Source organism: Scardinius erythrophthalmus (assembly GCF_964197995.2).
Source record: "Scardinius erythrophthalmus genome assembly, chromosome: 1".
NCBI lineage: Eukaryota > Metazoa > Chordata > Actinopteri > Cypriniformes > Leuciscidae > Scardinius > Scardinius erythrophthalmus.
In genome coordinates this window covers 5,560,754-5,585,682 of record NC_138221.1, presented here as the reverse complement: position 1 = coordinate 5,585,682, position 24,929 = coordinate 5,560,754, and the positions used below count along the sequence as shown (strand labels likewise).

At 41.6% G+C, this 24,929-nt stretch overlaps 1 protein-coding gene across 1 annotated transcript in view; it reads right to left on the bottom strand.

Annotated features, from left to right (window-relative positions):
* Window positions 1-16,136: 16,136 nt before the first annotated feature.
* Window positions 16,137-24,929, bottom strand: part of LOC308703282 (uncharacterized protein) — a 30,471-nt gene continuing 21,678 nt past the window's right edge. Inside the window, exon 3 of the mRNA XM_081386615.1 lies at window positions 16,137-19,602. Coding sequence (XP_081242741.1) covers window positions 18,125-19,602 — 1,478 coding nt within the window. The 3' untranslated portion in view covers window positions 16,137-18,124. The remainder of the gene's footprint in view (window positions 19,603-24,929) is intronic.

Below are 24,929 nucleotides of genomic sequence, written 5' to 3'. Positions count from 1 at the left end.
GAGAATTGAGTGGACTGTAAATTTCTTTCCCTCCACAGGTCAATTAAGCTATTAGAATTTAAGAAATCAAAGATTATTGGATTCCACTGATCAACATTGTGTCTGGGAGGACTTCTATCCAGCCATTCATTGGGCACTAGATTAAAATCCCCACCTAATAAAATGTTACTGGTATGGTATTGCTGTTTTAATTCAAATAAAACATCAGATATTTTCTCTAGCATGTTCTTATTTTGAGAGGGTACAGCATAGCCATAAACATTAACCAAAATCAAGTAAGAACCTTCAATATTTAGCACTACTGCCAACCAGTGACCGGACTCATCACTTTGAGAAGTCACCACATTTCCTGGACATCCATTAAAACAAATAGCCACCCCGGCAGAATAATTAGTGCCATGGCTGAATAACATTTTTCCACCCCACTGGTTTGACCAAAACGTGGCATCAGCAACAACAGAGTGTGTTTCTTGAAACAAAGTGCAATGAGCTTTTAGCCCTTTACAAAACAAAAATAATGCTTTTCTTTTTATATTGTCTCTAATACCTCTTACATTTAAAGATATGAAGGATAGACTTGTGCTCAACATTAATAGAAAACAGAACCAAGTAGAACAATGCAAACAAATATGTAAAGATGAATACCAATGGGAAGTAGAAAAATACTGCTTTCTCTTTAAAACAGAAATAATTGGTGTAGACACCTCTAACTTATATTCTTAAAATCAATCCAACCCTCTTATCTATTTTAGACCAAAGGAGAAAAAAAAAAAAACTTACGAAGAATAATCCGTTTAGTGAAACAATCACATTTAAATCTCTTCAGTTATCAGCAAGAATGCGGCGGCCGTCGATATAACCGTAGGCACCTCTGTAGTATGCTTTTTGTCCCGCGTTTCTGGCCTGAGAAATCTTTGGCCAAAGTTTCTCTCTTTCAAGGCGATCTTCCTTGGACAGGTCTTCAGCAAAACGGATGCCTTCCGTTTTGCAGATGGATGATTCCTTGGATTTTCTCCATATTCCGTCACGATGTAGGCGTCTGGTGAATTGGACAATCACCTGACGATTCCTCCCGTCTTCCTGTCTTCCAAGCCGATGCACTGTGTCCACAGAGTGCTCCATAACATCTGCCCATTCGGGAGCGATCCTACCGAGGAGTTTAACGACAGCATTCCTGATATCTTCTCCCATGGCCTCCTTCAATCCTTTAATCCTTAAATTCCATCTCCGGGAGTAACGGTCCTTCTCTCTCGCTTTCTCTTTCAGCATATCAACTTCTTTACGCAGGAGAAGGGCCTCATTCTCCAAGCCGGCTATCTTTCCTTTGCATTCTTTTACTTCCCCAGCTTGGAATTCTAGAGACTTTGCCAGACTTGCTATCATCACAGAGTTGTCGGTAAGCTTTTTGTTTAAATCCGCCATCTTGTCATCTTGTTGATCGAATCTTACGTGAAGAGCTTGAACGGCATTCAATATATCAGTTGCAGTTGGACTCTGTTTGGACAATTTCCTCTGATGCTCACCTTTCGAAGGAGTTAGAGGTGGAGAATCAGATGTATCCTCAAAACTCCTCTTTCCTCCGCTGCCATTCTCCGTCTCCATATCTGACCCGCAGTAACCATGTTCAGCATGGGTTAGGGAATTCCCTTCCTTTCCTTCTTCATTTGGCCTCTTGTCGTTTTTGTCTTTCTTTTTTTGTTCCTTTGGCATTTTCTAAAACCACCGTCACGTTTTGAGGGTATCACAGTTCAATTACCACTTAGAGGTATCTTTAGCACCGGAGCTTCGACGAGTGTGACTACTCAGTACGCCATCTTGCCGGAAAACCCAATGCATTAAACTAATATGTACCAACAAATTAACAAATCAAACCAAGATGAATAAATGCTATAAATGTTGATAATTCTCTGTTGATGCATGACAGCTAATGGTTTACATGTCATTTCATTATTCTATATTAATCTATTATTATAGATATTAACCTATTTTAATTGTATCATTTCAGGTTTTTTTTTTTTCTTTACAAAAATCAAAATGTAACCTTCTGTATGTTCCCTGACTGTTTTTTTGTTGTTTTTTTTTGTACATTTTGATACTTATGTTTGCACATTCAGGGCAGAGTTTCAAGCAGTGTTTTTTTTTTTAATAAAATTTTTCAATTCACTTAAATTTTGAGGCCGGTTATTTGTCACCTGTGGTATCGATTTAGTATCAATACCGAGGTATTACATTCTGGTATCGTACCGAAACCAAAATTGTGGTATCGAGCCATCCCTAGCATACATCTTCTTTATCAGAAATGAATGCTCACCCTCTTGTAGTTTCTCCTGGTTGGGATCCTTCTGGTCCAGCGAAGAAAAGTGAAAACGTACTCAAGAATTCCAAGTTCCAGTCAGATGATTGTAATAAATGTTTAACAATATTTATTAAAAGAATCAAAATGAAAAGAATACTTGTTACAGAATAGAGTACTGAACTAACAGAGAAGTTTTAGCCAGGCTTTTAGCTTCTTGCTACCCGAAAACTGCTGGAATTCCGGGCTGGAGATTTGCAAGGAAGAGCGATCCGTTTGTCCAGATTTCTTCCTTTTATATCCTGAATTGAGGTGTCTACATCATATTTACTGTAAGCACAAATAGACTAAACATCACATGCACAACAGATGATCCCAGCTAGCGTAGTCTATTTTCTATACCCGCATGACTGTCCCTCTGAAAATACAATAGCTCCTTTGTATGTGTGGACACAGACCCTTGTCACTGCTCTCTCATGTGACTTGGGAGAAACAGGGATGGACAGACTACTCTTTATTCAAAACAATGTTTAGATTGTCATGTGTCTTAGCAAACCAGGAAGTTCCCCGGCAGCTTTTACAGGTTTTTTATTGTGACCCTTTCTGCATTGACGTCGAGTTTGAGTTGAGATTGAAGCGAGTGCAATGACACTCTCAGGTGGAGCCTCGTCACCTTTCTCCACACCGCCTCAAGGCTGTGTGTGTTGTGGCTTCACAAATGCTTTGCTGCATACCTCGGTTGTTGTCAAGTTCTCAGGGTTTCTTTGCCTTAATGTCTGCCCAAACTTGAAAAGGCTTCAATAAACTTTAAGAGGAGGGTGTATGGAATTACTCAAAGCACTGAATTCTTCTTCATCAAATTAATTTATTGAAAATCTTTCAACAATGACTTGATCTTCATGTTTCAATGAATATCTCAGATGCTTAGCTTAATAACCTATATAGAAAATCATATATAAATATATGAGTCACTACACACAGTATAAATACATGTACATTCAGAGATGTTAAAAGTACAAACAATATTGTTAAACTATTTGCGGTTTATATAGCAGTTTGTAAACAGCAACAACAATGTAAAATCAAAAACACCTAGTGCACATGTCCAGTTAGCATGCTAGATGCTAAAATGCTACCATCAAAAAACTTTCAAACACAATGAATATTTGTCCTACCAGTAGCACTCCAAGTTGATGAACACATTTTGGCTTTTCCCAGCAGTCTTTGAACAAACTCAATTGACTCGATGGTGATTACCAATCTTTCTCATTTGGTTGTATAATCTCCAAAATCCACCAGTTTAGGTAGGATAAGCACATCCACTGCTCAAAGAACTCAGCATGCTGACAATCACACACACCAGGGGCCGTATTCACATAACATTTTATCTTACCACTAGGAGTACTCCTAAATCGTACTAAAAGATTTTAGCTAGTAGTTTTCATTTAAAAGTTATTCACAACGCCTTTCAGACCTACTCTTAGTAAAGAAAAATTACAACTCCTAAACTAAGAGTGAGTCTTCATTGCTCTGGATGACGTCATTACTCATGCACAAGCTTGACTGAAGTGACCACCTTGATTGGTTCAGAGATTCCGACTAGAGATAGTTGGGATCACCTCTATGCACGGCTTGGGCTCTGGAACCACACTCCTCGAGAGAGGATGGACTCTTCACCACTCTGGAGTTGCCCATGGTGAGAGGCGGCGGGCTGGTGTGGGTTTGCTTATAGCCCCCCAGCTCAGCCGCCATGTGTTGGAGTTCACCCCGGTGAACGAGAGGGTCGCTTCCCTGCACCTTCGGGTCGGGGATAGGTCTCTCACTGTCGTTTGTGCTTAAGGGCCGAACGGCAGTGTAGAGTACCCGGCCTTCTTGGAGTCTCTGGGAGGGGTGCTGGAAAGTGCTCCGACTGGGGACTCCGTCGTTCTACTGGGGGACTACAACGCCCACGTGGGCAGCGACAGTGACACCTGGAGGGGCGTGATTGGGAGGAACGGCCCCCCCTGATCTGAACCCGAGTGGTGTTCTGTTATTGGACTTCTGTGCTAGTTACAGCTTGTCCATAACGAACACCATGTTCAAGCATAAGGGTGTCCATCAGTGAACATGGCACCAGGACACCCTAGGCCGGAGGTCGATGATCGACTTTGTGGTCGTTTCATCCGACCTCCGGCCGTATGTCTTGGACACTCGGGTGAAGAGAGGGGCGGAGCTGTCAACCGATCACCACCTGGTGGTGAGTTGGATCCGATGGCGGGGGAGGAAGCTGGACAGACTCGGCAGACCCAAACGTACTGTGAGGGTCTGTTGGGAACGTTTGGCCGAATCTCCTGTCAGAGAGATCTTCAACTCCCACCTCCGGCAGAGCTTCGACCAGATCCCGAGGGAGTCTGGAGATATTGAGTCCGAGTGGACCATGTTCTCCACCTCCATTGTCAACACGGCCACTCGGAGCTGTGGCCGTAAGGTCTCCGGTGCCTGTCGAGGCGGCAATCCCCGAACCCGGTGGTGGACACCGGAAGTAAGGGATGCCGTCAAGCTGAAGAAGGAGTCCTATCGGGCCTGGCTGGCTTGTGGGACTCCTGAGGCAGCTGATGGGTGCCGACGGGCCAAGCGGACTGCAGCCCGGGTGGTTGTGGAGGCAAAAACTCGGGCCTGGAAGGAGTTCGGTAAGGCCATGGAGAAGGACTATCGGTCGGCCTCAAAGAGATTCTGGCAAACCATCCGGCGCCTTAGGAGGGGGAAGCAGTGCCCTACCAACGCTGTTTACAGTGGAGGTGGGGAGCTGTTGACCTCGACTGGGGATATCACCGGACGGTGGAAGGAATACTTCGAGGATCTCCTCAATCCCGCCATCACGTCTTCCATTGAGAAAGCAAAGGCTGAGGGCTCGGAGGCGGACTCGTCCATCACCCAAGCTGAAGTCACAGAGGTGGTCAAGAAACTCCTCAGTGGCAAGGCACCGGGGGTGGATGAGATCCGCCCTGAGTACCTCAAGTCTCTGGATGTTGTGGGGCTGTCTTGGTTGACATGCCTCTGCAACATCGCGTGGCGGTCGGGGACAGTGCCTTTGGACTGGCAGACTGGGGTGGTGGTCCCTCTTTTCAAGAAGGGGGATCGGAGGGTGTGCTCCAACTATAGGGGGATCACACTTCTCAGCCTCCCTGGGAAAGTCTATGGGTACTGGAGAGGAGAATCCGGCCGATAGTAGAATCTCGGATTCAGGAGGAACAGTGTGGTTTTTTGTGTGGATTTGGAGAAGGCATTCGACTGTGTCCCTCGCGGCGGCCTGTGGAGGGTTCTTCGGGAGTATGGGGTCCGGGGCCCTTTGCCAAGGGCTATCCGGTCCCTGTACGACCGGAGCAGGAGCTTGGTTCGTATTGCCAGCAGTAAGTCAGACTTGTTCCCGGTGCGTGTTGGACTCCGGCAGGGCTGCCCTTTGTCGCCGGTTCTGTTCATAATTTTTATGGACAGAATTTCTAGGCGCAGTCAGGGGCCGGAGGGGGTCAGGTTTGGGGACCACACGATTTCATCTCTGCTCTTTGCGGATGATGTTGTCGTGTTGGCCTCATCAGGCCAGGACCTCCAGCATGCACTGGGATGGTTTTGCAGCAGAGTGTGAAGCGGCTGGGATGAAAATCAACACCTCCAAATCCGAGGCCATGGTTCTCAGTCGGAAAAGGGTGGTTTGCCCGCTTCAGGTTGGTGAAGAGTTCCTGCCTCAAGTGGAGGAGTTCAAGTATCTTTGGGTCTTGTTCACGAGTGAGGGAAGGATGGAACGGGAGATTGACAGGCGGATCGGTGCAGCTTCTGCAGTAATGCGGTTCCTGTACTGGTCTGTCGTGGTGAAGAAGGAGCTGAGCCGCAAGGCGAAGCTCTCGATTTACCAGTCAATCTACGTTCCTACTCTCACCTATGGTCATGAGCTGTGGGTCATGACCGAAAGGACAAGATCCCGGATACAAGCGGCCGAAATGAGCTTTCTCCGCTGGGTGGCTGGGCGATCCCTTAGAGATAGGGTGAGAAGCTCGGTCACTCGGGAGGAGCTCAGAGTAGAGCCGCTGCTCCTCCACATCGAGAGGGGTCAGTTGAGGTGGCTCGGGCATCTTTTCCGGATGCCTCCTGGACGCCTTCCTGGGAAGGTGTTCCGGGCATGTCCCACCGGGAGGAGCCCCCCGGGGAAGACCTAGGACACGCTGGAGAGACTATGTCTCCCGGCTGGCCTGGGAAAGCCTCGGTGTCCCCCCGGAAGAGCTGGAGGAAGTGTCTAGGGAGAGGGAAGTCTGGGCATCCCTGCTTAGACTGCTGCCCCCGCAACCCTGCCCCGGATAAGCGGAAGAAGATGGATGGATGGATGGACGGACAACGCACCATATGGTAGCGGTAACGGAGTTAATTTATTTAAAAAGTAATGCGTACATATCGTATGTTAGATACATATCGTACAGTGTGATTTATAATCTTATAGAAATGCCAAAAATTGCAGTGTGTAGCAAGTATGACAAGCGGGAGTCAGAAACAGACCTTGTTTCTCAAAACCAAGAATGCAAAGAACGGACTTGTGTTCTTGGGGAGAACGCTCTTGCTAGTTGTTCTTGGAAGAATGAACTCACAAGGTGACGAGCACACAGAATGCTGCTGACAGTTTGAGACGATGTGTTCTTGCTGGTATTGCGCAATAATACCCCCGCACAGACGCTGTCTGCAATACCCAAACATAACGAGAATTATTGACGCTAACAGCCAGGCTTTATCGCCCAAGCCTACCCTCAGCTCAAGGGATTACTCTACAACTGTACATTACAATGTAATGTACAGTAGAGATCAAAATTAAAGAACAACATACTATTTCCTAAATTTCAAGGTCACTGCTTAGTCGTAGTTAAAGTTAAACAAACAAGAGCAGGTTTTTTTTGCATATTTCATAAATTAAATGTATTTAGAACTACAGTATATAAAAATTAATCGAGAACTCTTTTAGATACCTCCAAGTTATTGGTGATAATGTAGCACCTGGTGCTAATTTCCTTGATTATCTGGCACACCTTATTTAAGCAAACTTTCCAATTTTAACTTACTTTGCAAGATGGCAAGCCGCTCTAAGATGACTGAAACCCTACGACACCAGGTTGTCCAGATGAAGGCCAAAGGGATGACCCTTTCAGCTATTGCAACAGAAATTGGTCGTTCAAAATCTGTGATTTCTAGAATATTGAAGCTTTACAAAGATACTCGTTCATTCAAGTCCCCCAAAAAGGCTGGTTGTCCACGTAAGACAAATGCACGAGAGGACAGGACGATGCAGAGACTTTCAATGGGGAATCGGTTCAACACTGCAGCTGGAATTGCTCGCCAGTTCAGAGCTGAACATGGTAAGGTTCTGTCTCGGCATACAGTGTCTCGTCGTTTAAGAGGATTTGGACTGAAAGCTAACTCTGCAGTGACCAAGCCTCTCATCAGCAGAAAGAATCAAAAGGCTAGACTAACCTTTGCGGAGGAGCATGTTGTGTGGACAGAGGAGAACTGGTCAAAAGTTCACTTTAGTGATGAAAGTAAGTTCCATTTATTTGAGTCCGATGGGAAACATTATGTTCGGCGTCAAACTGGGGAAAGGTTGACTGACTTCTTTACGCACTTTGGGTTCAGAGGTGGAGGAGGAAGTGTCATGGTTTGGGGGATGTTTTCTGCAGCAGGAGTTGGGCCTATTATACAGCTGCATGGCAGGGTAAATGCAAATGTTTATCAGAACCTCCATCGGCAACATACGGTTCCTTCCCTGCAAGCATCTCCCTATCAGCCTGCAATTTTCATGCAAAATGAGTGAAGCAGTACCTTGAAACTCAGAAAATTTAAATAATGAAATGGCCAGCCCAGAGTCCTGATCTAAACCCGATTGAAAATCTTTGGAAAATCCTTGGTGACAAAGTTATGGCTAAAAAACCCACTAGAGTTACCGAACTTTGGAAGAGACTAGAAGACGAGTGGACCAAGATCACACCAGAAAAGTGTGAGAATCTAGTGATGTCCTGTGGCCGCAGATGTGCTCAGGTCATTCAAAGCAAGGGCCTCTACACTTCCTACTAAATTGTGACTGCTGTAAGCCTCAAATTTGAGTTGTAATGCTTTCTTTTGTGCTGCAATGGTTATTGTTCTCTAATTTTGATCGCAGTGTTTTCCACAAAATAAAGGTTTTTGGTGAACTACCTTGGTTATTTTGTAAATAAATGCTAGTAGAACAATGGTATACCCACAGCTAATAATCCTTCAAATTTCAAGCAATGAAGATTAACAACATTTCTGAAAATAATCAAGTGTTTCTTAATTGTTCTCTAATTTTGGTCTCTACTGTATATTCATAACAATAAAGCAACACTTATGGAGATTCTTACTTCCGAATACATTTGCGCACATTTTCAATTCGCCATACATTTTCGTGAAAATGCCAATATTTGAAATGTACACAGTTGATTTCTCACATCAAATGTTCTCAGAAGTGAATTTAGTGATGAAAAACGGCTTGCTGTATTAACCTGCCTCTCTTTCCTCGAATGCCGAAATGGATGCTGGGATATTTCTGCCATCAAGTTCACACAAGTTACCAACCGATGCATCCTCTGTAAAATGGGCATGTCAAAAACACTTCCGGGATTTTTAACCGTTCTTGCCAAAATGCAAACTTGTGTATTGGGACAGTACTTGGGGAGCGACTGATGACGTTTCACAAGTCCACAAGAACACAAGTACAGTCACATATTGAGAAACGGCCAGAAAGTTGCGCAGCGCTGTTGTTTTTCCGTTTTTCCATGAGCGCCACCTACTGTCAGAGATTGACACTGCATTTACTGACATTTTTTATTTTTTGCATTGCACTGAACAGACAAATCTCATGTGAATTTGGTGCCGAACATTCGTGTTAATGTGAAAATGTCCTGCCGCTCATCGTGGCTGTTGGGAAACTAACTTAGAAAAAACATGTTTCTCAGCACATAAAGATGAGCTACTGTGATCTCAGACTGAGGTGATGTGGTTTCTCCACTGCATGGATCTTCATGTGTAGCTTCAGGTCACTTTTAAAAGAGAAACTCTTCCCACACTGATCACACGTGTGCGGCTTCTCTCTGTTGTGCATCCTCTCATGTGATCTCAGATGTGATGACTGACTGAATCTCTTGTCACAGTGTGAACACTTGTAAGGTTTCTCTCCAGTGTGGATCCTCTCATGTGTTTTCAGATCTGCTGACTGACTGAATCTCTTGTCACAGTGTGAACACTTGTAAGGTTTTTCTCCAGTGTGGATCCTCTCATGTGTTTTTAGATGTGATAACACATTGAATCTCTTGTCACAGTGTAAACACTTGTAAGGTTTTTCTCCAGTGTGGATCCTCTCATGTGTTTTCAGAGATGATGGCTGACTGAATCTCTTGTCACAGTGTGAACACTTGTAAGGTTTTTCTCCAGTGTGGATCCTCTTATGTGTTTTCAGATATGATTAGTGACTGAATCTCTTGTCACAGTGTGAACACTTGTAAGGTTTTTCTCCAGGGTGAATTGTCTGGTGCAGTTTTAACTTGGCCGCTGTAATAAAAGTCTTCTCACACTCAAAGCACATGTACTCTCTTACACCAGTGTGAATTTTCTCATGTGTATGTAAAGATTGTCGCCGTGAAAAACTCTTTCCACACACAGAACATGAATGTGGCTTCTCCTTTATATGAACTGTCAGGTGTTTCTTCAGCTCTGAAGACCTAAGAAATGTTTTGCCACATTGATGACATGAGAACGGCTTCTCTCCGGTGTGGATCCTCATGTGACTCTTAAGACTATTTTCGCATAAGAATCTCTTTCCACACTGATCACATGTGAACGGCTTCTCTCCGGTGTGGATCCTCATGTGACGCTCAAGACCTCGTTTGGTTGTGAAACTCGTCCCGCACTGATCACACGTGAACGGCTTCTTTCGGCTGTGGATCCTCTCATGTATTTTCAGATGTGCTGATCGACTGAATCTCTTGTCATAGTGTGAACACTTGTAAGGTTTTTCTCCAGTGTGGATCCTCTCATGTGTTTTCAGATCTGCTGACTGACTAAATCTCTTGTCAAAGTGTGAACACATGTAAGGTTTTTCTCCATTGTGAATTCTCTGGTGCAGTTTTAACTTGGCCGCTGTAATAAAAGTCTTCTCACACTCAAAGCACATGTACTCTCTTACACCAGTGTGAATTTTCTCATGTGTATGTAAAGATTGCCGCCGTGAAAAACTCTTTCCACACACAGAACATGAATGCGGCTTCTCCTTCGTATGAACTGCCAGGTGTGACTTCAGCTCTGATGACCTAAGAAATGTTTTGCCACATTGATCACATGAGAACGTCTTCTCTCCGGTGTGGATCCTCATGTGACTCTTAAGACTATTTTCGCATAAGAATCTCTTTCCACACTGATCACATGTGAACGGCTTCTCTCCGGTGTGGATCCTCATGTGAATCTCAAGACCTCGTTTGGTTGTGAGACTCTTTCCACACTGAGTGCAGATGAAAGATTACTTGGCTCTTCTTTTCTTTAAAAATTTATTTTTAGTCTTTGAGCGACTCAAAGGTTTTCCTCCAGGTTTGACATGATGTTCCTCCTCCACTTCACTCAGTTCTTCACTCTCCTCGCTCTCTTCCATCGGGTCTGACATGAAAGAAAAAAATATTACATTTCATTTCATTTATTAGCACTTCATTCCTCTCCTCGCTCTCTTCCATCGGGTCTGACATGAAAGAAAAAAATATTACATTTCATTTCATTTATTAGCACTTCATTCGCCATGAACTTGTTGGTTTCTTTTATTATTTTATGCAATCAGAAACCCTCAAACCGGTCGCACTTTGTATCTCTCTGTGCAAATACTTCCTTCCCGCTCTGCCAGAATGCAGCTGTCATTTACTGACGGAAAGCATGACAATAACCGCAATAAAGCCGTATATTGCCGAAAAGCGCATGTTGTCTTTTTTAGGAGCAATTTGAATGGTTTTGATAGGAATCGATGACAACGCAGTGCTGAAGTGCCAACTAGTCTCTCCCTATGGAGGATCTTTTTACCACTCTACAGATAAAGTGTTGTTGGGAAAATTCGTTTCGCGTACCTACCCCGAAGTGACAGTGAAGTGAAGTGAAAATAAAATAAAGGAAAAAATAAAGGAAAGACCAGTACTTTGTTTAGGCTTGGTTTGTAGGGAATTACAAACCTGCGCACATATATTCAAATGCACATAACTATAGAACCAATTCTTAATGCGCATGTGAACGCCATCAGTGTTCACATGTACATAAAGATTTCAGTGTACATAAAGCTTTCAGTGCATTTGCCAGTTTTTAAAAATTTTGTATGCACATATAGACTAGACACCTGCACTCCCGCGGGACCCAACGAAACAGATTTCAGCGCGGAAATAGATCTAATGGCTTTTTTTTTTTTTTTCAGGGTGATAGGGGAAGACTCATGAATATTCATTAGGGAACTCATCCCTGACAGGCTCGCCGATACTCCAACGTTCTGAGACACCATGGTAACCGCAAACAATGAGATATCAGATCGCTGTGTGTCACCAGAGGTGGGGACATTCCCGATTAAAGTTATGATTTAAGTGGATTAGCGGTGAAAATCACGAACACAAATGGTTATAGGAATATAGTATAGTAGGCCTAATTGCATGGGATGCAGTTCTAATGTTGTGCTAATTGCATGGGATCACGGTCAAAATCCCCAATATAGTAGCCTGGGTTTCCCCATGCTGCCTTGCTGACAGCGCGATTTTATTGACCATGGACCAGATTTTGAGCACATTTTCCAGATTCCCCAGACAGGGGAACCAATCACAGAACGGGGAGCAGCAAGATGATGATGACGTCTATGCGACACACTGAAACAGTTTGTTTATATCAATGGATCCAACATAAGTTACCTTTCAGTGCAGCCTTAAATAGTGATAGCTGAACGCCATCATGTACACATAAATCTCTGACCCAACGTCTTCTTCCTCATCGAATTTCTGTCGCTCTACATACGTCATCTGGTATAATTGAAACGATTGGCTATGAGCTATACGTACAGGCGCATTTGATAGACATTCGTAGCGCCCAATATACGGCTCTGGGCATTCGTAAACCACGCCTCAAATACGAGAAAATGAACATGTGGTTCCCAGACCACGCATTAGCCAGGCTACCAATATAGGCTATCACACCAGAAATCATGTAATTGTAGCAAACCATGAATAATTATTATATTATGGTAGTCTTTTCTCCCTGTTTTGCATGCATCATCATCATCATTATTATTATAATTTATTTATTTTTGGCTCTTGTCACTGTGTATAGGCTACTTAGCCTGAATTAGCACTGTTTATAGAGGTACGGTAGGCAACACCATTAGGATCATGTAACACAAAATAAATGTTTTTTTTTCTTCATGATACAGGAAATAATCTTTTTTTGTTTTTTTTTCTGTTACCATAAGATCTGCGGACATCACTGGGTTTTAATTTGAGGTATAAGAACCTGACGATACATATCGTGACATAGCCAACACATATTGAAACATAATATTATATTTATTCATATAACATAAATTGCACCATTTTCTTAATTTCTAAGTCAAAATGTATGCTAAATTAATAAATGTAGTGTAAATGTATTAATGAAACAAATTTCCATTCAAAAGTTTGGGGTCAGTAGTTTTTCAAAACAAATTAATACTTTCTTTCAGCAATGAAGCATTAAATGGATAAAAAATTGAAAGTAAAACTTTAACATTGTTTAAAAAAATCTATATATGAACTTTCTGTTCAAAGAATCCTTTAAAAATCTATCACAGTTTCCCAAAAAATATTAAGCACCACTACTGATTTCAACATCATAATAATAATAATAATAATAATAATAATAATAATAATAATAATAATAATAGGCATAATAATAATAATAATAATAATAATAATAATAATAATAGGCATAATAATAATTGTAATGCTAAAATTAAAGGAGAAGTTCACTTTTAAAATGACAATTCTGTCATCATATACTCACCCTCATGTTGTTTCAAACCTGTATGAATTTCTTTCTTCTGCTGAACAGAAAAGAAGATATTTAGAAGATTATCAGTAACCAGACAGTTTTTGGGTCCCAATGACTTCCATAGTAGGAAAAAAATATACTATGGAAGTCAAATATGTCCAAATAGAAACTTATTTAAAATCGATTTGTGGGACTTCCGCAAAATAGAATTATATATAAATTGAACATCTAAAAACAAATAAATGATCATTCATCTGTTGCACAAAAGCAACAAGAACAACTAAACAAAAAAGAAACAATTTACAGGCCAGAGTTTCTATCTATTTATAACATGTTTGCAGCGTTAAACAATGTAGCCAATCACAGACATATGTGTTGATTTCTTGAACGCCAATCAGATGCAGATGCAGAGCGTGATGGATTATAGGGCGATAGAAGATCCGTTAAATAGACTGGAGCTAAGCCGTTTAGGGCTTTATAAGTCAGTAGCAATACCTTTTAGTTAATACGGGACCTTATAGGTAACCAATGTAGTAATGATAAAATCGATGTTATATGATCATATTTTCTAGATCCAGTAAGAACTCTAGCGGCGGCATTTTGGACTAACTGTAGCTTGTTTATTGAGGATGCAGGACAACCAGCTAATAAAGCATTACAGTAATCTAGTCTCGAGGTCATGAATGCATGAACTAACTTTTCTGCATCAGAAACAGATTACGTTGCATATTACATACATATGCATATTACGTAGCTTAGCAATGTTTCTAAGGTGGAAAAAGGCTGTTTTTGTAACATATGAAATATGATTTTCAAAATACAGGTTGCAATAATGTATAACACCCAGGTCTTTTACTGTAGAGGATGAAGTAACAGGACATCCTACTATATTAAAGTTGTATTTTGAGAGGTTTTGTGGGCGTTTTTTTCAACCGATAAGTATTACCTCTTTGTCTGGATTTAATAAAAGAAAATTGCACGTCATCCAGTCTTTTATATCTTTAACACACTCTGTCAATTTGGATAATTTAGCGTTTTCATCCGGCCGTGATGAAATATATATTTGAGTGTCATCAGCATAACAATGGAAACTAATTCCATGTTTCCTTATAATACTTCCAAGTGGCAGCATATATATTGAGAATAACAGAGGGCCTAACACAGATCCCTGCGGCACTCCATAGTTTACTGGAGTTATGATCTATTTTTCTCCATTTAAATAAACAAAATGGTATCGGTCAGATAAATACGATCTAAACCAGCTTAATGCTTGTCCTTGAACACCAGTATAATTTTGTAGTCGATCTAAGAGTATTGTGTGATCTATAGTATCGAACACAGCATTTAGCTCAAGTAAAACTAGTATTGAGATACAGCCTTGGTCAGAAGCTAAGAGTAAATCATTTGTGATTTTAACAAGCGCAGTTTCAGTGCTATGATGCGGCCTGAACCCAGACTGAAACTTTTCATAGGTGTCATTTTCTTGCAAGAAAGAGCCCAGTTGGGCAGACACAACTTTTTCTAGTATTTTAGACATAAAAGGAATATTTGAAATGGGTCTATAATTTGCTAGGTTATTATGATCTAATTGTGGTTTCTTAATGAGTGGTTTTATAACTGCCAGTTTAAATGTTCTTGGAACATAACCTAAAGATAAAGATGAGTTAATAATATTGAGGAGAGGCTCTTCCACTACAGGTAACACTTCTTTCAGTAGTTTAGTTGATATAGAATCTAATAAACATGTTGTTTAAGAGGAAGTGATAAGTTTATTTAACTATTTTTGTTCTATAGTTGTAAAGCACTGTAATTGTTCTTGCGGGGGGATAATTGAAGCTGAATTATAAGGCACGATTGAAGATTGAACTAAATTGATTGTTTACCAAATTGTTATTTTTGTTAGGAGTAATCAGTAAACACCAAGTTTCTGGTGAAGTTGTATCTCTATTATCAATGAAACTGGCTTCACAATGAATCTTTCATAATATCTACACTTTGTTTGCTATAATCAGATGATTTGCCAGTATGCAGAATTCAGCACTGAACAAAAGTCCATTTTGAGCGGTGAGGGAATTCTATCTTAAATATATTTCACTCAGTTTTGATTAGCTTATGACACTGATTCATGCTAAAATACTGCATTATGCATAATGTAGATTGTTTGCGAATATCTGCTTATAGGTTATATGTGGTTTAGTGCAACTATAGTATTTCAGCCTCTGGTAAAATATGTAATACTGTCTAAATACATTATATTTTTATATAAATGTTCTGGTTTTGGTTGGCCTATGACAGTATTTATCATGCTGCATATGTTTTTGAATACAGACTGTGTAAATATTTTAGTGATGTGTCGTTCGCGAACGATCCGTTTATTGCGTGCTTCAATAAATGCGTGCGGTCTATATGGCCCATCAATGGTCCATAACCATCAATTGCTCATCAGTTTACTTTGAATAATGTATGCTAACAGTTTTATTTTAATTTTATTTTTTTTAGGAATGTGTCTGCTTCAAGCTCTCCTTCTCCAGCACCTCGCAGAGGGGCACGCAGGTGTCGTTCAGTTCTCAGTGCTATCGAGAATGATACTGAGTAAGTACATATACGTAATATTTTACAGATGAAATGTAGCCTAATTGTGTTTACATCATAATAATATAAAAGTAGCCTATACCTATTCTTGAGTGAAATGACAAAACCGTTGTCTTTTTTTATAGTGATTGATAATGATAATACAAGTTCTTTTATTGTGTTATCAGCATGCTCATGTGTTTTTTTTTTTTTTACAGATGTGACAATGAACATGGGGGGTGTGGACCTGTCTGACCAGCTGATACAGTACTACACAACACAGCACAAAACCATGAAGTGGTACAGAAAGATCTTTCTACACTTCTTGGACATTGCTTCCACCAACTCTTTCATTGTGCACAAAGAGCTACATGGTAACTTGTCCCATAAAGAGTTTATGGAGCAACTTATAACAGAGCTCTGTGGTGTGTCACAGAAAACAGCACCAAAACGGACCAATAGTGACCATGTACCAGTTCCAGGAGCTGAGCTGGCATCAGATGACAGGGATGCTGCCACAGTTGGTCGCCGCAATTGTGTGCATTGCACAGCAGTGCGCGGTAAAAGACAATTAACACCATGGAAATGCCAGGCATGCAATGTTCACTTATGTCTTCAGTTAAACAGGAACTGTTTTCAGGAGTGGCATAAAGATGTGTGACTGTGTTCAGATGTGTGTGCTCTGCTGACCACCTTCCACTAACCATCAGCCTTCAGAAATCATTCTGATATGATGACTATTTTTTAAAATCAATGTTGGAAACTGTTGTACTGCTTAATATATATTTTTTATAACCTGTGATAGTTTTTTCAGGATTCTTTATTTTGCTCATTTGATTTACTTGTAGCCCGCATATAAACGGGGCACAGGAATTTACTGTGAGATACCTGCCTTTACTTTTGTTTATCGCTCACAATTGCTCACATTTGATTTGCTTAGAGCAAATTTAGAACATTTAGTTCCTCCACATAGAGGAATTACAATAAAACAGATTGAAAAACAAAACCTTTGAATCTCCTCTTCTTTGTTCAGGCACTTGATGGCCCATTAGTCACTGGAAGAGTGTATGTCACACCCCTGGTCTGAATCTCATTAATATTGATGGACCATTGGCCCATTAATATTGATGGGCCACCCCTCCCATGCATAAACCTCTTCTGACAAAAAAACTGTTTTAGAAAGTTCAAATCAATGTACTGTTTTATGAGAACGATAAGGCTGGATAATTTTCACATCATTTTGAAGCCAGAACTCAAAGCTACACAATTCATTGGTCAAAAGTCTTATTTACACATATTTAGTATGTGTTTTGTGGTCTTATTTCTGCAACTTTCATTTTTATTTTTTCCAATAACCACGCATAAACATTATTCTCTTAAAAATTCAAACATATACATGCATGTTGATCAGATATTTTGGTAGTCCTGTTTGTGCTATATAGAGTGAATTTACACCTTTGCCATTAATATGTTTATAAATAACTGAAAAAAGCACAAATGTCAGAGCATGTCAGAACACCTCCAGGGCCCAGAACACAGCTCAGACTCCAGAGGGTTAAATACATTCCCCGCACCCGCTGTGTGGTTTACTTGGACGATCTGTTGGTCGATGCCAGAGACTTTGACTAGGCTGTCCAAAAATTACGGGAGGTCCTGACAGCCATCCGTAGCGCTCTTTAGGCCGCCGCCTAAGGCCAGGGGTCCGCGAAGAGCCTGGTAGGCACTTGGTGGTAGGTTAGTGGACCGCTAAGCGTGGCCCTGCCCACTGACCACGAACAGCCTATTCGTCCCCCTGACCGCCTATGTGACCACGAATGGCCTGTTCGTCCACGGCCAATCTAAGTGACAGCCCGTGGCCCTGCCCACTGACCACGAACAGCCTATTCGTCCCTCTGGCCACCTATGTGACCACGAACGGCCTGTTCATCCACGGCCAATCTAAGTGACAGCCCATGGCCCTGCACACTGACCACAAACAGCCTAATCATCCACGTAGGCACAGGAAGGGCCCACCTGTAACTTATTTGATGGGACCTCTTTAGGCTGTCCGTGGTTAGTGCATTATTAGTCATATTTCATAACTATAAACGTTTTATTGCATAAATCATAGCCAACATGCGCTGAGATATGGCCGGGTAAGTTGTTGGAAAGATACGGGGGAGTTTTCAGAAAGATATGGGTGAGTGCCCCCAATATCTTAAGTTAGGGAGTTGAAACTCGGTAAGTGTACAGACTGTGTTGATGTGGTTTCTCCACTGCATGGATCTTCATGTGTAGCTTCAGGTGACTTTTAAAAGAGAAACTCTTTCCACACTGATCACATCTGTGCGGCTTCTCTCTGCTGTGGATCCTCTCATGTTTTTTCAGATATGATGAGTGACTGAATCTCTTGTCACAGTGTGAACACTTGTAAGGTTTTTCTCCAGTGTGGATCACCTCATGTCTTTTCAGAGATGCTGACAGACTGAATCTCTTGTCACAGTGTGAACACTTGTAAGGTTTTCCTCCAGTGTGGAACATCTCATGTGTTTTCAGATGTTCTGATCGACTGAATCTCTTGTCACAGTGTGAACACTTGTAAGGTTTCTCTCCAGTGTGGATCCTCTCATGTGTTTTCATAGATGATGACTGACAGAATCTCTTGTCACAGTGTGAACACTTGTAAGGTTTTTCTCCAGTGTGGATCCTCTCATGTGTTTTCAGATATGATGAGTCACTGAATCTCTTGTCACAGTGTGAACACTTGTAAGGTTTTTCTCCAGTGTGGATCATCTCATGTGTTTTCAGATCTGCTGACTGACTGAATCGCTTGTCACAGTGTGAACACTTGTAAGGTGTTTCTCCAGTGTGGATTCTCTCATGTGTTTTCAGAGATGCTGACAGACTGAATCTCTTGTCACAGTGTGAACACTTGTAAGGTTTCTCTCCAGTGTGAATCCTCTCATGTTTTTTCAGATCTGCTGACTGACTGAATCTCTTGTCACAATGTAAACACTTGTAAGGTTTTTCTCCAGTGTGAATTTTCTGGTGCTGTTTTAAACTGCTTGATGTAGTAAAAGTCTTCTCACACTCAAAGCACATGTACTCTCTCACACCAGTGTGTATTTTCTCATGTCTATGTAAATATTGCAGCCATGAAAAACTCTTTCCACACACAGAACATGAATGTGGCCTCTCCTTCATATGAACTGTCAGGTGTGACTTCAGGTCTGATAACCTAAGAAATGTTTTTCCACACTGATCACACATGAACGGCTTCTCTCCAGTGTGGATCCTCATGTGAATCTCAAGATTTTGTTTGGTTGTGAAGCTCTTTCCACACTGAGTGCAGGTGAAAGATTTCTTGGCTCTTCTTTTCTTTGAGCGACTCAAGGGTTTTTCTCCAGGTTCCTCCTCCACTTCACTCAGTTCTTCACTCTCCTCCTCCACTTCACTCAGTTCTTCGCTCTCCTCCGTCACTTCACTCAGTTCATCACTCTCCTCCTTCACTTCCATCAGTTCTTCGCTCTCCTCCTTCACTTCACTCAGTTCTTCACTCTCCTCCTTCACTTCCATCAGATCTTCGCTCTCCTCCTTCACTTCACTCAGTTCTTCACTCTCCTCCTTCACTTCACTCAGTTCTTCACTCTCCTCCTTCACTTCACTCAGTTCTTCACTCTCCTTGCTCTCTTCCATCAGGTCTGAGAGGAAAGAAAAAAAATATTAAATTTAATTTCATTCATTACCACTTCATTCGCCATGAACTTGTTCGTTTCTTTTATTATTTTATGCAATCAGAAACACTCTAACTGGCTGCGCTTTGTATCTCTGTGAAAATCCTTCCTTCCCGCTCTGCCAGAAAGTAGCTGTCATTTACTGACAGGAAGCATGACAATAACCTAGGGATGGGCGCTATATCGCATGACATTGTTAGGCGCATCTCGTCAGTAAAACCGGTTCCTTGATTAGTAGTAAATCCCCATCACCTGCTATCAGATGGAGTTGCATTTACTACACAGAGCCATAGTTAACTGACAAGCTGAGCCATATTGCATTAATTATCGCAGGCGATAAGTCCGTGATAATTAATGCGGCTCTGTGTAGTAAACGCCGCTCCATCTGAAAGCAGGTGATGGCGATTTACTACTAATCAAGGAACCGGCTTTACTGATGAGATGCGCCTAACAGTGTCATGCGATATTGAGACAATATCCTGTAAGTTTCAGAACTGAAAACTTCCTTGTTAGTCCAATAAAAGCTTTTATTGACACCAGGTACAGCGAATGACAGGTTTTTCAAAGTGGGGATCTATGACGTCAAAGGGTATGAAACCCCGCCTCCACAGAAGATGATCAACGCCTGCTTCAACACTGCCGGTTTAGCCCCGCCCACCGACTTACATGTCCCCTCACGTTTACTGACAGGTGTCAGTTGAAACTCATGTGGAAAACTGTAACCCAATTATATCAGTGGGCATTTACTTCCAAGTCTTCAATGCGGCACGCCCATAAAAACAGAGCGTTTCAGGAGCTAGGCTCAAAACCAGGGTAGAAAATTGCATATTACTTATTTAGAAACACAAACTCTGTGAGAAATAACACAAGCGTTCAGCATTCAAGTGGAGTGAATTGTTTATTTTTAATTGTTTAGTTATTATTATTTGTAATGTGATGTCATTTCACAACCGTTGCAGTGTCTGTAGAAACTCCAAAAGCTCAAAGTGTAAATTGGCCGCAGCATTAACTAGATTTAAATTAAGTATTTTTATTAGCATTATCTGTTTCCTACTGTACGTTTCACTCAACACTGTTACTCCAGACATGATTTCCTCCTTTCACAAACAGAAAATAAAATTTGACAATTCTTAAAATTGTGACACTCAGGAAGTGACATCATCTGGGCTCTTTCTACTGCATGATAGGAAGACAAGAAAATAATCTCAATCCAATAGGCTTGTTTGAGATGCTTTGGCTGAATTGTGCGAGACTAGGTGCTGGAGTGAGAGGAGGAGTGAAGAAAGTTCAGGCGAGACGGACAGATCTCTCTTCTCTTCTAGTAGTGGATTTGACACCTGTGAGATCAGGCAGATATCGAGGGATTGACGCTCGTTCATAGTGTTACTAATAAACTGGATCTAATTTAAGTTAGACACATTTCTAACCAGCATGCATCTCGTGCTGATCACTGGTGATTGATTCTGCTCAGATTTTGCACATCACAAACAAGCCTACAGTCTCAGTTTTTACACAAATTGTACCGCGTTGATCTAGGGGTGTGCGATATACATCGTTTGTGATGATATCATAATTGTTGTTTAAACAATATGCAAAATCTTATTGAGTAACCAATCAAAATGCTGGATCAATTGTTCAGGAATAGGCTTTATGCCCAGCTCCACTACTTCCTGAACTTCAGCCAGCTCCTTTGTTTCCTGTCTGCCATTATTGGACAAACTGATTCATCCATGTGTGTCTGATTATTGTTACTGAGGTCAGGCACACCTGGATTAATCAGTTTGTCCAATAATGGCAGACAGGAAACAAAGGAGCTGGCTGAAGTTCAGGAAGTAGTGGAGCTGGGCATAAAGCCTATTGACCGCGCGCAAGGCTGCATACGTGACACGTGCATTCAGAGCGTGTGGTGCTTGACAGAAGTTAAAATAAGCAAAGAAACTGTGAGAGAAGATATTCAAACACCAGCAAACTCACAATCCACGCTAGATTTAATTCCTAGATGTGGGTCGTCATCACTTGCATGGAGGTGGTTTGGTTTTGAAAGGTCAAATGTTGGTCAAAAGACACCGATCTGTAAAATGTGCCGAAAGTCGGTTACAGTCAAAAGCAGCTCGACGACCAATCTCTTTCACCATCTTCCAACTACCCATCGCACTGAATATGAGGATTATGAAAAGCTTTGCGAGTCAGCCGAACACGATGTGCCCGCAGCTGACAGGGTAAAATAAAATAAAAAACACACGCAACAAACTTTGGCCGATTCATTTACCAAGAAAGTTCCTTACGACAGAAAAAGCGACAGATGCCAAGATGGTGAACGTGATTTTACCAAGTACCACATGTTGATCCAGGAACAACTTTCCAATCAACCAATCAGATTTGAGGAACAAGTTTACTTTTTATGACAAGTTTAGGCTTAGACCCAGGGTGAGGTGCTTCAACATCAGTGTCATTCACCTATCATTTCCCTCTGATTTTAGGGAAAAGTTATGGGTAGGGTTAGGTTTAGGGGTAGGGATAGGGTAAGGACAAAATTTTGGGACAGGAATGTTATTCCAGGTAGAGGTCTTCACAGTGAACCCGAGACCCGTTGACCCGGGACCCGACCCAGGACCCGTGCGGGTTCGGGTCTATATTTTAAATGATCAGCCAGGTCCGGGTCGGGTCCGAATCTATTACTTTGGGTCCCGGGTCTGTTTAACATTGTGTGTAATACCCGTGCGATCAGAGTCATCAGATCAGACTCGGAGAAAACCCAGTTACCAAAGCTTCAGTGAGGGACCGCCAAACCGCACTTTAGATTTTACAAAATAAATGAACAACAGTCTTTACAACAGCGTTTAATCTTAAAGTTTTAGTGGTCAGATTCAGACTCGATGCAGAGCAGAGAGCACGGAGATGATAGCAAATAAATAACGTCAGCGGCCATGGCACTGAACGAGCAATCGTTATTATAGTTCAAAAGGGCAAACAGTCAAAGTTATTATGCGAGTTAACTCGAGTCAGAATGTAAGTTACATGTGCAAAGTTGCATTTGTCATCCGTCACCATTACATCAAGTGGACTTTTGAAGCTGAAATAATGAGTGGATTAAGCTTGGACTTGGAATAACGAGAGGAATAACATGGATAACTTTCTTGTCGGAGGATTGTAATGTATGATCACAGCCAGTTAGGTAATGTTCAGTCAGGTAATTTTCGGCACCTTAAATTAAGACAAAAAGTTGTATTTTTCGCAACAGGTTTATTGACTTGTAATAGCAGTTTAAGGTGGAATATGTGACCATCGGGTCCAGTCGGGTCTGTGTCTTCCCAGCAGTTTCGGGTCCATCTTTGAAATAATAGACGGGTCCGGGTCGGGTCCGGTTAGGCATTTCTCGGATCTGCACGGGTCCGGGTCCAGCTTTTGAAATAATAGACGGGTCCGGGTCAGTTCATTGTAGCACATTACGGGTCTCTTTCGATAGATATAACAATTTATATAACAATATGACGAAGATACACAGTGTGTATCTTGGGTCTAACGTTGTAGCGACTGGGCTATTTGAATCATTCGTTCGTTTGATTCCGAATTAACAAATTCGGACTCTCTGTGTTTTCTAAGCACATTCCTGCCCAAAATGTTCTTTGCTCAGCTTATCAGAGCTTGTAACCTCCTGACTTCGAAATTACGAAATTACAGAGAGACTGGAGCAAATGGACTTTTACGACATTTTATTGCACCCTGGGGGAAAGGACAAGAGTTCACAAAAGCAGCCTGAATTCTGAATGACCCACACACACACACATACACACACACACACACACACACACACACACACACACACACACACACACACACAAACAAACATCCGTTGTGTTTAACTTAATATCCTTTTAATGTATGTAACTCAGACTTGTATCTGAACTTCCTGTATGTATGTGTGATTAATGTTGTTGTGATCGTATAGTTATGATCTTCGAGTGTTGGCTCTGAAATCTATTTGTCTCTGAAGAATGTTCTCCCAGTAGAATCGCATCCTGTAACCCGATCTCATTGATAACAGGGGCGCAACATTCCAACGCACACACATCCCAAAACTCACAGATACACACAGACACGCACATTAACATATATGGACTTCCACTAGTAAAATTTCATTTTACCAACTGTTACAACTGTATAAAGAGTGCTCTGGGTGATTTGCATGATCCCCAGAATGATATTAGAGTAGTTGTGTTTTTGAATTACAGTAATGTAATCTTAAAGTGCCTTTATGTCAACAAAATAATGTATCTCTATGTTGCTATCTTTGCCAATATTCGTCCTTAGTATTGTTTGGATCCCCTCGGCATGACGAAGAAGATTTTTGATAAGAGACTGTGATAAACGTTATGGTTCCATGCGTTTTAATTCCCCGAGCATAATATCATACTTTGCCCCCTCGTGATCCCACACGAGGGTCGGGAAGCATTAACACACCCAGACGATCTTCCTGCTCGGAATGCCCTAAACTGATTCGTCATCCACGAAAAAGGAGGCGTACACAGGACACTGATAAAAAGTCCAAACCCTCCTTCTCTCTCTCGTTCCTACGCTCTTCTTCCTCCTCCAAAACCCAAGTCCGGACCGGCTCCGGCCTGCTTCTCTTTTCTTTCTTTCGTTTTCCTATTCGCCTCTGCTCATTCACGAGCTGAATGAACTTAGCCTGAATCATTCCCGGCAACTTCACCTCGAAAGAAAGAGACTCTTTGAAGCTCCCGCGCTCGCGCCCGAAGACACAGCACGCGCACACCTCCCCTCAGACGACTCACGCTGCTTGAAAGACACGCAGAACCCTGCCTTCCTCCCTCATACAAAGAGAACCATGTGCCATGCAAGTATCGATTATTGAATTGAAACTTACAATGTGATTTTCTTTGTTGGCTCTTAAGGGTTACTCTCTGTGATTTTGCCATGCTGAGATCATCTCGGTGATCTCTCTCTCTTTTTAGAGAGACTTTTAAACTTTAGTTTCATTTTCTCCCTTCCATCCTCTCCCTCTCTCATTCTGTTATCCGTTTAGTCCTTGTATTTGTCTTTTACTGTTTGTATTGTTATATGCATACTCCATGTAAAATTGTAGAAACTTGTATTCCTTAGTTTCGATGTAGTATTAGTCTAATTATTAAAATTCCATATGTCCTTGACTGACTCTGTTTTAATTGCCCATGTTACTTAGTCCCTGAAAATGTTCGATCTTAGCTATATGCTTTATCTTGGTAAGCCTACGATTTAAGTAAGCTAATTTTTACAAACATAGAAAAGTTTGTCCT